Source organism: Crinia signifera, chromosome 3, assembly GCF_055691185.1.
Source record: "Crinia signifera chromosome 3, ASM5569118v1, whole genome shotgun sequence".
Lineage (NCBI taxonomy): Eukaryota > Metazoa > Chordata > Amphibia > Anura > Myobatrachidae > Crinia > Crinia signifera.
In genome coordinates, this window is record NC_139219.1 from 50556565 (window position 1) to 50572848 (window position 16284).

The window sequence follows — 16284 nt, forward strand, 5'->3', positions numbered from 1 at the left end:
GTGTCTGCGTATTACACCAGCTATATGCCACACTGAGAGCTGAACTCACGGACTTTTGCCTAACAGAGCTTCTTAGAAATAACAGCGAGTCTGGGTTAGTTCGGGTTCTGCGTTCCACTGCTGTTCATGGCGTTTCTACAACATTTCAATGGCAACTTGACCCTAACTTGAAGTGAACCTATTAAATGTCGATATTTTGTAACACACCATAACTCCATTTTAATTTTTTTTATTTTTCAGAATAGAATTTATTTTTTTCCTGCGGAATCACGGTCTGAAAACGTTACAAATTACAAAATGGCAACATTGTCTTAATACCTGTGCGTCAATACAAAAATGTAAAAAGCATGAAATTCACATTCCATACCCGGAATTAACCTATCTAACTAAGTATATCCAAAATATCTAAAATATCTTAAGTACATGAGATGTTTGATGAGCGATTCTCTAATCGAAAGCACGTTTTTGTACATTCAAAATGTTTAGCGCTTTATCTAAATAAGAAAGAAAAGATATTGCTTTTTTGTTCTACTCCTATAAACAATGGATGAAAAAGCAACAATGGAAGCTTCATAAAAGTGTAGACAATATACTGTGCAAACAATCTACATTCTATGCAAATACCCTGACTATATATATATATATATAAATATCTTGTTGTGCTATACTAATGGACTTCAGTGCAGAGACAAAGCTTTCACACAAACCTTTATCTTTATTTGAACGGATGCGGATGTTAGCACTATGGAAACGGGTGCGGTTGGTGAAGAATAGGCCTGCCTTGCCCCTACAAATAAAGCATGGCAGCACTCATTAGGTGAGATTGGCTCAGAAAATGATGGCGAGACACGGAACAATGGGTAATAACATGAAAGCGGACAGTAGCATTACTAGCCAATCAATAAAGGGGATATGGCTTGATTTAAAAAATAAAATATTATTTTTACAATTTAGTCAGTGAAACATGTATAAGTATGAAGGTATTTTCCAGTATAAATACTGCATATGTCATACTTACCTATTCTCTCAGAAGGTGCAGGAGACTCCCCATTTCTCAAGAAGTCCCATGAACCCCGGAAGAGATTATGGATTATCTCCCGTATCCCGCCCACTTCCTAGGGAATTGTGCGGTACGTTGAGATACTGGGAGTCGCAGGCGCATAGGAAGGGACAGGGCCAATTTGACGTGTTTCTCAAAGACTTGTGTCATTTTATCTCCTCCCCAACAGACCCACCATCATGGCATGATGATAAAAAGCCCACTAACAATATACCTAGTGGTAGCTGGTATGGGGGAATGTGACCAGTAGCAGTCAGGGAGACTTGACTGTGAACAATTACCTTCCTATCTATACTATAGGTATATAAAGTCGGCGCAGTGTCACCTTGGAGTGTTTTGTTTTGGTCATCTACTTCTATACCTTGATTCGTTCCTTTTCCTTCCTTCTCCTTCACTTTTACTTTTACTTTTTCTTTCTCTCTTTTTTCTGTTAAAGTGGAGACCGTTTTTCTTACCTCTTTTTGCAAAATCGACTATAAATACCTACTTATATTTTCGCTGAGACCAACATTATTCTCTGTGAATCTGATACATATACTGCCTAATAAAAATAAATACTAGCCTTCTTTCTAAAAACCCACTTATTCTCCAAACATTGGAAAAGGTGGCGAATACAGCCAAAACAATGGAACTGTACTTGAGCATAATATACTAAAAAGTGCAAAAACTTGGTTCTGTTAAAAGTATTTCAGTGTATCCAAATAACATCCCAAACTTTGGAAACTTTTGATACAAGGGTGGAAACACTGTAAACTTTTGATGTAAGAAGTGACTATATATAGCACTTCAATACTATCCTCTCTCTTTTTTCCAGATTGGTAAGCACTTTTTCTATAGATTATAAAGCGATAATTTTTTCTCTGTATATATGTTATCCATGGCTGCTTAGTGTCTGACCAATTCAGACTTGTAGAAAGAAACACCCACAAAATTGCTAGAGGGAGCCTATTCCTCAAATACCTATTGGAGGGATCACATCCCAGGTATACTGTTGGCCAAGGCAGTTGTATCTATTCATGTTATCTGTTTGTGTGTCCATGTCTAGTGTATAATTTTACTTTAATCTAATTAAAAGTTATATTTTAATAAATCAATAATACTTGTATCAGGGAACATTCCCGAACATACCAATAGTGTATCACTAGAATTTTAGGGTTTACCCACAATTGGCGTATCTGTGTCTGTCACATGCTCACCCACCTTTACTAATTGTCATAATTTTCGTTACTAAACTGTATTAATTACTGTATAAGAGTGCCCCAACAAAAAGAGAGTCTTTCCCCTCTTTCCCAATACTATATTCTTACTCTCTAGGGAGCACCTCCACATTTTCTATTTTTGAATATAGGTCTTGTACTTATATCTATAAATACATAATACTGTGGATTCGAACATACTATAATTTATTTATTTTCTTATACCTGTGCCCTGGTCACCTCCCATTCCCCTTTCCCTACTACAAACCAAATGATGATAATGGGGCCTTATGACACTATGAGAAAGGTTCCCACCCCAGGAGTGGTAATTTGCAGGTAATTTTACATAGCAGCCAATGAAATGACAGTTAGGGGTACATGACTAAGATTACCGTAGCAAACGATCAGATTCTATCTAATATCTTTGAGGTGATAAAAAAAAGAAGTACTGTAGAATCTGATTGATTGCTAGAACTTCAATAGAACGCCCATCTTGCTAAATTTACCCCTTTAAAGTGGAGTAGTTGCCTGAAGTAACCACTCAGCTCTGCAACCTTGCAGATGAGGGAAACTCTGAATACAGACGTAGATCTGCAATGGTTTCCCAGCATGCAATGCAGCTAACTTGCGTGTCACTGTAATTGAGTCCCTACATGCTTGCTTGAATATATATAATAAAGTAATTTTATTAGTATAGATGTCGGCATGTCGAGATAACCCTTCTCTGAATATTTGACCTTATACCGACAACAGGATCAAATAATGACACTCTCATCAGAAGCTGCTTCTATCTGTTCCAGTCCTTACAGTGGGGGATATTCTAATTCACTCGGAAAGGCACAATCACTCTCTAATGGACAAAATCATGTGCACTGCAGGTGGGGCAGATGTAACATGTGCAGAGTTAGATTTGGGTGGGGGGTGTACTTCAAACTGATATCTATATTGCAGTGTAAAAATAAAGCAGCCAGTAATTACCCTGCACAGAAACAATAAAACACCCAAATCTAACTCTCTCTGCACATGTTACATCAGCCCCACCTGCAGTGCAGATGGTTTTGTCCATTAGAGAGTGATTTTGCTTTTCCGAGTGAATCATAATAACCCCCAGTGTGCCTAGGAGGCCCAATTACTCTAAAGCAGGATTTTTGTACCAGTTTGCTGCTGGAGTGTTGTGGAATCTGGCCGACTTCCTGAGGTCTACGTGTCAGAATCCCTGGTTCAGAACAAGAGGCAAAGGATTACAGCAACTGGACCAAGAAATGACTGTAATCACCGGGAAGGGACAAAGGCTTCATTGTTGTCATCATGTGAGCAGACAATACAGGTAAGAACTCTCAGAATTGCAGCTAAATCTTTAGTGCTCGTTTGCCTACACATCTCGGGACAGTCATTTGCTGGACTGAAAAAATACTCACGAGAATGCAGCTTACCAATGCATTATTGCCGGATTCATGTTTGTTAAGAGCACAAAACTGGGCAAAACCATGCGGCATTGCATATGGATGCAGAGTGATTTCAGTTGGGTGGGTTATATTTTTTATCTGTGCAGGGTAAATACTGGCTACTTTTGCATGTAGCCCACATATGTTATAAAGCTTTACACTGCAATTGGTATTTCAGTTTGAACACGCCCCCTACACAAATATAACTCTATATGCCCATGTTACATCTACCCCACCTGCAGAACAATATAGTTTTGCCCAGTTGTTTGCTTTTTTGCTTTACTCAGAAACATGAAGCAGGTCCAATGAAAACACTTCGTACCTTGTGATGTCAGTGCTTCCCAGTGAGCCAATAAGCTGCAGTTTTAGAACCACACAATAGCTATTTCCATACTGTGTAGATCAGGGCCGGATTAACAATGAGGAGGATGGGACTACAGCGCTAGGCCTCCACATAATAATACTCCCACCATCATGATGGTAAGATGATCCCCAACTGGCCACATGGCCACTACAAATCATGATATTCCTTGCAAAACAACGCAATTTATCTGCATTTATATATATATTTAGGGAGGCACTAGGCTCAGAGTGTATGGGCAGTACAAACCCACATGACCACACAAAACTGTTCACAGCCCCTCCTAGGGTTTACTACCACCTGGACAGTCCGGTAATTAAGACTGAAGTCCGGAGGGCTGGCGCTATTGGACTATGCAATGACTGGGAATAGGCAGCTAGCCCGGGAACACCACTCCTCCAGACTCCGGTCTTAAGTACGGGACTGTCTGGAGTAATCCCATATGGGTGGTAGTAACCCTAGGAAACGATGTGAACAGTTTTGTGTGGTTAGAACCATAACCCTAGCTCCTCCACTTCTCACAATAGCCTCTTGGTCGTTTTCAGTCCCAGACCCATATGGCACCTAATCCAGCCCTAGTGGAGATCACAATACACTTTAAAAATGATTACAAGTTCTTCACTTCAAATACTAGATAGGTAATTCCCAAAGCCTGCTATCTCCCTAATATGTCCTCCATTGCTTGGTCCTGTCTCCTTCCAGGTCAATTAGCTGCTTAAACATTATATTGCTGTAACAGGAATTATAAATAGACTTCTGAATGCCCCCAAGCATGTTCTCCTATACCACACTATTTTACTGGAGAATGGCACAGTGATAGGGTATCTTCAGCACCAATGCATGATGGGACTCGCAGTGCTCAGTAGAACACAGGAGGATAAATATACCAAGCATGGAAACCATAATAAAAGCACTACAAATAACAGATTTATCATTGGCTGGAGAACACTGTTACAAAACACTATCCCCATCTTCCAAACATTCAAATTTGCACCACAGCACATTTTGAATGATTAACTGTATCGGCCGGGAAACAGCATACAAAACAATCCAAATATTACTGATCTGTTCACTGTAAATTCCTATGTTCACTCAATATGAACAGTGTTCCCTTTATTGATTGGCTCCTAGACACTCTAAAATGGTGATGACATACGGATAAAAAAATGACCACCAAGCGCCCTTTCATTCAAGTAAATTATGATTAAAAAAATGACAAAAATAATGATAAAATGACCTGCTTCATTATGAAAAGGGTAATCCGAGTCATTAGAAACTGTTTTACAGCCAGCCATTTCTATATACCAAAAACAAAATGGCTGATGGCGATTGTACTGTCCAGCAATCCTGCAGAGACGACGCTGTGTCACTGCAGAGGGAGTAAACGCGGTCTCCTCGCACCTCCTGGAGTGTGTTCTCTTAGTCCATTGGTCACAATTCTTCTTAGCCGTCAACCTAGTTTAGTAAGTTGGAGATCTCCGTTGATCTTAACAGTGTCAATTGCAGATAGTAGTTCAACACGATGGTAAAAGTCAAAAAGCTGGTGTCCATCGACAAATACCCTGAAACGTGGATGCTCACAAAGTATCTCAACCTACAATAAGAAAAAAAATAGAAATGAGTAACAAAAGGGCACTCTACCCTAAAGCACATTTCCCACTGTTTAACCCTTTTGAGTGCCAACATCTCTGTGAAATATGTTCAAAATATCTGCTAAAAATGCCACGGTCCCTCACATATGTTATTTAAATTCAAATAAAAAATGTTGTGTTAAAAAAAAAAAAAAGATTATATTTCCTATACTGTATAAGGTAAACATTATGGTCATTATGATGAATACAAATATTTGCTTGGCAATTTTCACATTCATTTTGCCAAATTCACTTGGCACTCAAAGGGTTAATCCTGACAAAAGCTGTATAAAGCAGAGAGCAAGCATACTGTAGATCCATAAGCTATTGTGGCGACTCCTTGTGTAATCACCACAGAAGGACATGAAAACATAAGTTAGTGTAATTAGTAAGACCGCTGCTTGTTCCGGACTAGTGATTTGTGTTTTTTTAAGGTGGAGATTCAAAGAAATCACAGAAATGTATGAAGTTCAAAGTCTTATTTAACGTTCAGCAATCAGATATGTTTTCCTTGCTTTTAGGACTTAGCATTCGTAGATCCAAGACATACTGTAGACCTACTGTATATAGCTGCAAATTTCCACAGACAGTCAGTGGCATAACAATAGCCCCGCAGACCACGCGGTGGCGGGGAGGCGCTTAGAAAGTGTGGGCGCCGGGGGGTCTGCGGGGCTATTGTTACCCGCTGCCGCCTGCCTGGACCTGCCGCTGCTGGGACATGCCACTGCCGCTGTCTGCGGTCCCATCCCGGCTCCGAGTCCTGCTAATGAAAAGTGACACACACAAAATGGCTGCCCCCATACAGCAGACAGTTTTTGAGGATGCTAGAGGAGGCGGAAGCCTCCTCTAGCATCCTTAAAAACGGTCTGCTGTATGGGGGCAGCCATTTTGTGAGTGTCACTTTTCAATTGCAGCAGTAGCCAGGAGAGCCGGGACGGGACCGCAGACAAGACCGGCAGCGGACACGGGAGGGGTAAGGGTTAACTCTACTTGGGGGTAGGGCACTGCCAACATTTTTGGCAGAGAGAAACATATTTAATAGTTCCGCCACTGCAGACAGTCCAAGGTGTTGAAAATTTGTCCCTGGAAATACATGTCCCTGGTAACATCCCTCTAACTGCGCCTTAATAACCTGCATGCATATTAGATGCAATTATTACCATCTGTCCTTAATCTTTATGTCTTATATGTTACGACTTAACGTGATACTTAAAATTTTATAATAACTAGCATTCAAATCTTCCTGACAGGTAAGTGTGACAATATATGTTTTTGTAGTGCTCCAGGGTCTGAGAAGAAAACATTAATGGGTCTATTTATGGCAGATCACATATTCAATGCGATGTGGGCGGGATTTTACCACCATGATCGCATTGCAATACGGGATCCCATTGGCGGGATTTATGATTGGGCACCTGCGGGGACAGAGGCTACGAAAGGAGTCCGTCCCTGCGCTGTGCTCAGCGAGCTGCCAGGGGTCCGCACTTATACAGCTGCCACTTCTGGAGAGGGTTCCCGGCTACCCTCTGCCTGGCCAGCAACATGGTGAGTAGCCCATAGTCTAAAATGGGCTAGTGGTAACCCCAGGGACCGGTATTGACAATTCTTGCATTCCTGATATTGATTAATCTGGCGGCATTGCATCCTTCATAAAAACCCATGGCGGATGCATCAGCGTGCAGGAATGAATACATAGGGCCAAATGTAATAGGGTGTAAGGATCAGAAAGTGAGAGATTTTGGGAGAGTTTTCCTTTTTTTAAAGTGGCATCATTAACACTGCAAAATCACCCTGATTTTTTCCCCAGTGTAAATGATTGCCGCTTTAAAAAATGAGAAAAATCTCCCAAAAATCTCTCACTTTCTGATTATCACACCCTATTACATTTGGCCCCTAAAGGATGCAGTTTAAATCCCGGCGGTCGGGATCCCGGCATTCAGAATCCCGACCGCCGAAATCCTGACACTTTCTCCCTCCGTGGGTGTCCACGACACCCCTGGAGGGAGAATAAATTAGCGTGCCGAGCGTAGCGAGGCACCGGGCCCGCTGCGTGGCGAGCGTAGCGAGCCCGCAAGGGGGGGGGGGCGATCCACGTCCCCCCCTTGTCGGGATTTCGGCGGTCGGGATTCCGGCGTCGGGATTTTGAATGCCAGGATCCCCATCGCCGGGATTTCATACTGAATCCGGCCCCTACTGTGGTCCTTTCATCATACAGATGAGGAATACTTCATATTTGCATCTCACCTCTGCAAATGTACAATGATAAATGGACCCCCAAGTGTCCTGTGATTAGATACAGCGCTGTGTTCTGAAACTCTATGGTCAATGAAACACACTACTGGTAGCTTCCTTGTTGATCCTATAAATAGCAAATGCTTATACCAAAGATTAAGCCATGCACATCCAGTGTCTGTACACACAGCTGGTTTATTGAAACTGCAAATGGCTTATTAACTGCTTCGGTGGCACACCCGGAAATCTTCTGGGGCCATGTGGCACTGACGTCACCTGCCACTGGGCTGTGTAATGGTTTGTGCCGATTCCCGGGCTCCACAAGCGACCAGGAAATAGAATTGCTCCAGCCCTTCACTGAAGGGGCTAAATCATATAAGGACAGGATGTTTGCTGTGGGTAGAAAAATATCCTCCTCCATAAGTGCAAAATGATCAAAAATACTTCTTTTTGAATGTTATTAGTGCAAAATGATCAAAAATACTTCTTTTTGAATGTTATTAGTGCTCTTTCATTGTAGTAATAGTTCTATAAGCAAACAAAGCAACTACAATAGGATTTCTACTCAACTGTTGTACTAACAGTTACCAGGTAAAGCTGCTGGGTGCCGGATGGCGGTGCCCCCGTTGGAATTCTGATGTTCAGTACAATGACATCGGAATCCTGACTGTAAAATGCCTGACAGTCGAGATCCCTATTGAAAGGGGCCATTCTCCCTCACCCCCCCCCCCCCCCCCATAGAGGGAGTATAGAACATGTTACATCTGCCCCCCCCCCCCCTGCAGTGCACATGTTTTGTCCATTTGAGAAGGAATTTGCCTTTGCGAGTGAACCAGAATATTGGCCAAGGTGTAGACTGACACTATAATTTGCATAGTATCACACACATTAATATTTACTTACCCTGAATGGCTGATCGGCAATAAATGGGAAATAGGGAATTGGTGATTCCTCTTCTCCCCACTCACCAGACACACAGGCGTTCCGGAGCAGCTGCTTATCGGTGAATTCCGCTTTCATCTCAATGGCCACATCGGCTGGTGGATATTCTGATTCCCCACAAGTCAGCCGGATGTCAAAGCTGAAAATATGAAAGACTTTCACATTCTGTACCACAGATAAGGTGATTTTAAGGTGAGAATGGATTTTTTTCTCTGAATTTTTACCAATGATCAACACAAATATTCTCCAGTGTCAAATACAACAAGATTGAAACAAAAAAAAATACACCCTAGTGCAGTGGTTTCCAAACTTTTGAAAGGGGTAGGAGGTACTTACCTGGGTTGCGGGTCCTCAGTATGCTGTCAGGCCAGGAATCCACACAGGCGGCAGGCGCAAATGACAGGACAGGTGCCTCCACTGCCGCCGGAGAGCTGCATCATCTGCACATGCCGTCTGACCTGTCATCTGCGCCCGCCGCCTGTGTGGATCACCGGCCTGCACCGAGGACCAGCAACCCAGGGTGAGTATTGTCCACCGCCTCTGCCGCCATTCCAGCTCCTGCCCACCTTCTGGCCTCCCCCCCCCGCCTCCTGCCCACCTCCTTCCCACACCAGAAAATGCAGGGACTTTTCTGTAGTGCCCCGGCATGATCCCTGGGCCTAATTCCTGGTGGTTCCCTGCATTTTCTTAGTGTGAAAGGGGTATAACTGGAAACGAATTAAAGGGCAAATGAATGGAGCAAAATGGATAGTCCAAATGTTCTAGGACTGTCCAAGCTCACAACTATAATTGAAGATCTAGATGAAGATTTCCTAATAAATATGTGAATTATGTACTGTAATAATTTATTTTTATTAATTATAATGAAATATGAAGCTGTCTAGATATCTTGCTTCAAACACAGTATTTTGTGTTGATCAGTGACAAACTCATGAATAAATCTATTATAATTGCAAAAAATCAAATGGGAATAATGTTAAACTCACTGTACATAGCAAGTAAACAATATTTTTTTTTATGGTGCTATAAGTGCTGTTCTTTTTACTATTTATTTAGTAACAGTTTCCTATATAGCGCACACATATTCCGCAGAGCTTTACAGAGTATAACATTCACATCAGTCCGTGCCCCAGTGGAGCTTACAATCTATACTCTAGAGTCTAGATGTACACACACACACAGACACTCTAGGGTTAATTTTTTGTTGGAAGCCGATTGACCTACTAGTATATTTTTGGATTGTGGGAGGAAACCGGAGAAAACCAACACAAACACGGGGATAATATACAACCTCCGCACAGTTGGGGCCATGGTGGGTATCGATCCCATGACCTCAGCGCCGTGAGGCAGTAATGCTAACCATTACACCATCCGTGATGCCATGGTACTAGGGTTACATTAAGGAATGACATATAAGGACAGGTGCAGTAAAGGTACAAATATAATCTAATGGATAACAGCAAGTATCAGAACTTTTTGTTCCTGAACTGATCTTATAAAATGCTGCAGTTTTAGAGGGAGGGAATGTGGCAATTCAATATCCTGTATGTGAGCACCACAGATATTGCATAGTCTTCTCCTTACACTGAAAAGCACAGAATAGTCTAGAATTTGTCATAGTGTCTGGACTAAGGGACATATTTAAAACGAGTGATATTCTTGTTCTCACTTGATAATAATTATGCTCCAACCAATTGGTCAATTAAATCTGCTTGTGGTAAAGGTGAATGCAATTAGTAAATTGTGTGAGATATATGATACGTTACATCTCGTACTTCCTGTGCCATCAGCTGCATGCTATTATACTGACACAAGTCATAGTAAATCCTATTGCATCTACACAGAAGACCATCAATTTAAATACCCCCATGTTGCACCATGGTTTAAAAATGGTGCCATCATTTCTTGTACAACCCTAACTTTATTCATGTAAACCTGAGATATTGAGACGCTATCACTGCACACAACGCTGTCATTCCCAAATCACAGACGCCGCAGGGCTAATATGAGACTTGCATCAAACTGTTCTCACCTCTCTGGGTTCATGCCAACTATTCCCATTATGAGGATCTTTTTCCCTGGTCTCATGCCACCTTTTATGTGACCACAGAAAGGGACTGTCTGAAAGAATAATAGGTTCAGTTACTTGAGGATACAAACTGTACACAGACACATTACTAACAGCACAGGAACCACAGGGGTAATACACAAGGGTATACACATAAAACATTTGTACTAGATAAATAAACTATTATGTAGTGAGTACATGAAGGAATTCCCATGCATTGTCAGCCAATGAGCTGAAGTGATACTAATACCCCTTTCACACCGTACAAATAACATGGGTTCAACCAAGGTTGTTACTGGGTGAAAGGACCAGCGACCAGGCAATCCGACCTGGGTTAAATGAAGGCTTTTACCCGTTCTGACATGGGTTGCTGGGTAGTGTGAATGGATAACCCGGGTCCCGTTCACACCATAGAGAGGAGGCAATGTCCGCTCCGGGAGTGACCCGGCACTGCAAGGCAATAATGACAGGTCGCTGACATCACAGGGGGTTGGGCAGGGCGGCGGCGCGTCATTGGATCCATGTCCGAACCCAGAGAGCGATCCGGCATTTGTTATGTGAAAGCGGTATAACCTGATCTCTCATTAGTTTAAATATCACTGGGAAAATACTGATGCTGGCAATATGACTGGGTGGTAGGACTAGTATGTATACAAGGGTTATGGTACAAAAGATCGGCGATGCCTAGATCGACAATGACTTGCTCGACCACTAATGGCATAAGGGCTTAAATGAGCGATATCGCTAATTTTATCGCATGGTGTGTATGCACCTTTACTTATGGTCGAGGGTAAAGGCCCAGCACAGCAATAACTGCACCTGAAAGTGATCCCTCTCCACACCTTTATCTCATAACAACATCAACTCTGCATAAAATAAAATCTGGGGTCCAAGGCCTCAGTTTCAGAGCTGCCATTGCAATTGCAAAGCGGCCATTTTGTGCTTCTAAGATGTCTTCAGGAAGCTTTACAAGTAAAAGCAAAACAACAGCTTGCAACGAGAAGCAAATCCTGTCACACAAATCACTACTACTGTGTAACAGAGGACCAGCGACTACCACACAGAGATCTATCCAACAACAGATGCTAATTACTTAGATATATTATAAACTACACCCTCATTATGCTCTATCAAAAGATACATATTTATACAGGAGAAAGGAACACCGTAGAGTTCAAGGGTTTGCCTCCATGAAAATGTGACCTCAACAACATAGACAAATAGCTTCTCTGTTTACGTTTGTGACACAGGACTTTTGTCAGCTATTTTCTCACAGGATGAATTGTAAAACACAGGCAGATGTGCAATATTTACTTTTATTGGTTCATAAAAGCCACCTGTCGCTTTCCTCTTCCAGCAAGATGCAGCAGAACAGTCACAGGAGGCTATATTCCATTACAATTAACAATGTCCTGAGCATGAAGCTGTATGTGGAAATTAATCCGGGATGGGCATCCCGATGGACAGGATGACGGCGGTCAGAAGACTCCCACCAGAATTCTGACAAGGAATTTAGGAAGGTTAGGGTTAGGCTGAAGGGGGAGAGGGTTAGGCACAAGGAGGAAGGTTAGGGTTAGGCGGCGGGAGAGAGGGTTAGGCTGCGGGGGAGAGTGTTAGGCTGCGGGGGAGAGTGTTAGGCTGAAGGGGAGAGGGTTAGGCACAAGGAGGAAGGTTAGGCTGCGGGGGAGAGGGTTAGGCACAAGGAGGAAGGTTAGGCTGCTCTTGAGAGGGTTAAGCACAAGCAGGAAGGTTAGGCTGCGGGGGAGAGGGTTAAGCACAAGGAGGAATGTTAGGGTTAGACTGCGGGGGAGAGGGTTAGGCACAAGGAGGAAGGTTAGGGTTAGGCTGCGGGGGAGAGGGTTAGGCACAAGGAGGAAGGTTAGGGTAAGGTGGCGGGGGAGAGGGTTAGGCACAAGGAGGAAGGTTAGGGTTAGGCTGCAGAGGAGAGGGTTAGGTACAAGGAGGAAGGTTAGGGTAAGGTGGCGGGGGAGAGGGTTAGGCACAAGGAGGTAGGTTAGGATTAGGCTGCGGGGGAGAGGGTTAGGCACAAGGAGGAAGGTTAGGGTTAGGCTGCCGGGGAGAGGGTTAGGCACAAGGAGGAAGGTTAGGCTGCGGGGGAGAGGGTTAGGTACAAGGAGGAAGGTTAGGCTGCTCTTGAGAGGGTTAGGCACAAGCAGGAAGGTTAGGCTGCGGGGGAGAGGGTTAAGCACAAGGAGGAATGTTAGGGTTAGACTGCAGGGGAGAGGGTTAGGCACAAGGAGGAAGGTTAGGGTTAGTCTGCGGACGAGAGGGTTAGGCACAAGGAGGAAGGTTAGGGTTAGGCTGCGGGGGAGAGGGTTAGGCACAAGGAGGAAGGTTAGGGTAAGGTGGCGGGGGAGAGGGTTAGGCACAAGGAGGAAGGTTAGGGTTAGGCTGCAGAGGAGAGGGTTAGGTACAAGGAGGAAGGTTAGGGTAAGGTGGCGGGGGAGAGGGTTAGGCACAAGGAGGAAGGTTAGGATTAGGCTGCGGGGGAGAGGGTTAGGCACAAGGAGGAAGGTTAGGGTTAGGCTGGGGGGGAGAGGGTTAGGCACTAGATGGAGAGACAGGATTAGGATGTGGGGAGGGGGATGAGGGTTTAGGAGAAGGTTAGTATATTTATCCACCAGGTGTTGGGATTCTAGGCATCGAGATATTGCTGTCAGTATACACTGCACACATACACATACAAAACATTGTGCTGGATTACCAATAGGACAGCCAGGGCCGCCCCCACACATCAACAGCTTGGATACACCGTGACATACTTTGTATTAGGGAATCTCTGTGGCATAATGTGAACTGGGGGTACTGAAGTGTGTTCTACACATTTGTGGTATTGGGAGTATTACATTCTAATTTCTAATAATATCGCTAGCATATCATTTAAATACATTTTTTTTTACATTTTTCTGTAGAGGCTCCAAAGTGCTAATTGCCCTGGGGCCACCACAAACCTTATCCGGTTTGTGGTGGCCCTAATCCGCAAGGGGCTTCATTGCCATACCACACCCCTCCAAACACATGTGCTGTACACTGTAGGTAAGATCCCAGGAGACAAATAAACACTTCAACTTAATTATTAAATGCATGATAAATAAAAGAATTACGTTACCAGTCGTGGAAAGTAGACTTCAGCTTGCACCGGAGACCCCAGCGGACTGCTCAGACGCCTGTTGTCCAGCTGCTGTAATCACAAAACATGACTCGGTGACACGTGGTGACAGCAATGCCCAAGCAGTTAAAGTGTATATAGCAAGAGGTGACAATTGAGCACGTTCCTGCTAATGCTGATAATAACAGTGTGCCAGGGTTTTTGTATCTTGCTGCAGAGGTTGTCAATGTTTTACCTACCATATATGGAAAACCATACAGACAGGTTACTGGAAAGATAACAGATATTTCTACCTTTGTACCCGTTGAACTAGATTAAGGAACCTGCAATATGATCCCTGGTAAAATAAAACAACATGGCATATATAAAGGGCTTACATGTGATTGGTAGGGTCACACTGACTGCTGATCATGTAACTGAGGGGTAGGGATGACCATCGAAGCAATGAAGCCCTGGACATGCACATTCAACATCAAACTCCCCTGTGCGAAATAGGGATGGCCATCGACCATCGTTGATTAGAAATCATCAATGGTTTATGGCCGATGTCAAATAGTTTTGCCATCGATGGAGGAGAACCAGATGCTTTCCCACCATCGATGTAAAGCTTAAACTAATAGTTTCGTTTTTGCTTTTTCCCTAAAGTGCTGGGACACGGAGCATAGCTCTGCCCCTGACACCCGCGAAGCCCCGCCCCCGCATTACGATTGGCCCACAGGCCACTCAATCACAGAAAATGGATGACCATCGATATACAAAAACATTGATGGTCATCCATTGGCTGGTTATACACTATCGATGGCCAGTTGCACTTTTGCCATCGATGGCAACCATCGATGGCAAAGGCAACGATGGCCATCCCTAGTGCGAATGAGCGGGTTAGTTTGCAAACCAGAATGAGTGCCTGTGTCCCTTCAGCTTCCCGATTAATGGGCTTGCAGTAGCAATTTCCATCACCTAGTGTAAATCTGATCCGGTTTATTCGCAGTCACCGCTTTTTTCTTATGTGCTTTTTGCATTGTTTTAACATTAGCAAAAAAAAACGTCTGGAATTGCTGATACGGCCAAATCACAATCAGGTGCATGCACGGACACAGATGGTTTTTCAGAAAGTAACCTCATATCTGCATAAACAGGGTTGTACACGTTATGGTTACTTCTTACGTAGTGCGGAGATGTGTGATTTTGCAAGAAGATTTTTTGGTTTCATTTTTTGCTTCAGCCATTATTGTTAATTATAAACTATATTAAATGTTGTTGAAGAGTTTTATGACCTTTCAAAAACACAATGCCTTTTTTTCCCTCGGTCATGGAACTCTGAGGTAACTCCTAATATCTGTAATATACTGTGGGGGAATGGGAATGCATTGTTCTCTAATACTAATAATTTCTTCACAGTCTTAGACAAACACATATGTAAGCAATAATAAAATAGAGACAAACTTTACTACTCATCTGATTTCAGTTTAATCTAAAATTTTCCATCTGTATTACAGCTGGCGAGTCAGGAAGGCGCCATTTTTCCCATCTGACTGACAATTGGCCTGATTTATACCCCTTTTCCACTAGCAACCTGGGTCGGACCCGGTAATTTGTACCCGGTTCGAACCCGGGTGGGACATGGGTAGGAGACACATTTCCACTACAGTGCTACCCGCTAAATTGCCTGATCGTCCCCTTTTACACTTAAACTGGGTAAGGCTTTTTTTTCCCTATAGATAAACATAAGAAAAAGCCTTTTTAAAGGGCTTTACCATGGGAGGTCACAAAATAGGGCCACCATTACACCAAAAGGGCCACCATTAAAAATATTACCATATTAGAAGAAGAGACCACACTCATTTCTTTTAAAATAACTTTTTTATTTTTACTGGCAAATATTACCACACTCATTTCTTTTAAAATAAAATTTTTAATATTTTACTGTAAAATATTAAATATTTGGAACTTTTAAAAGTTTCTTCACACAACACAAGAAAAGACATGCCAAAAAAGGGTAACAAACAGAGTCCTGGGTGCTTCTTTCTGGTGTTATGCTGCCTTGCCTTAACCCAGTGGTTCCCAACCCTGGTCCTCAAGTACCCCCAACAGTGCACGTTTTGCAGGTCTCCACACAGAATCACAAGTGCTATAATTAGCTCCACCTGTGGCTCTTTTCAAATGTGCCTGAATAATGAGTGCACCTGCCGGGTGACCTGGAAAATGTGCACTGTTGGGGG

At 43.1% G+C, this 16284-nt stretch overlaps 1 protein-coding gene across 1 annotated transcript in view; it reads right to left on the reverse strand.

Moving 5' to 3' along the window:
- Nucleotides 1–213: 213 nt before the first annotated feature.
- The window catches only part of LGALSL (galectin like), a 34189-nt gene continuing 18118 nt past the window's right edge, over nt 214–16284 (reverse strand). Inside the window, exons 2-5 of the mRNA XM_083175768.1 lie at nt 14066–14137; nt 10900–10988; nt 8829–9006; nt 214–5656 (exon numbers count right to left, since the gene is read on the reverse strand). Coding sequence (XP_083031894.1) covers nt 5513–5656; nt 8829–9006; nt 10900–10988; nt 14066–14137 — 483 coding nt within the window. The 3' untranslated portion in view covers nt 214–5512. The remainder of the gene's footprint in view (nt 5657–8828; nt 9007–10899; nt 10989–14065; nt 14138–16284) is intronic.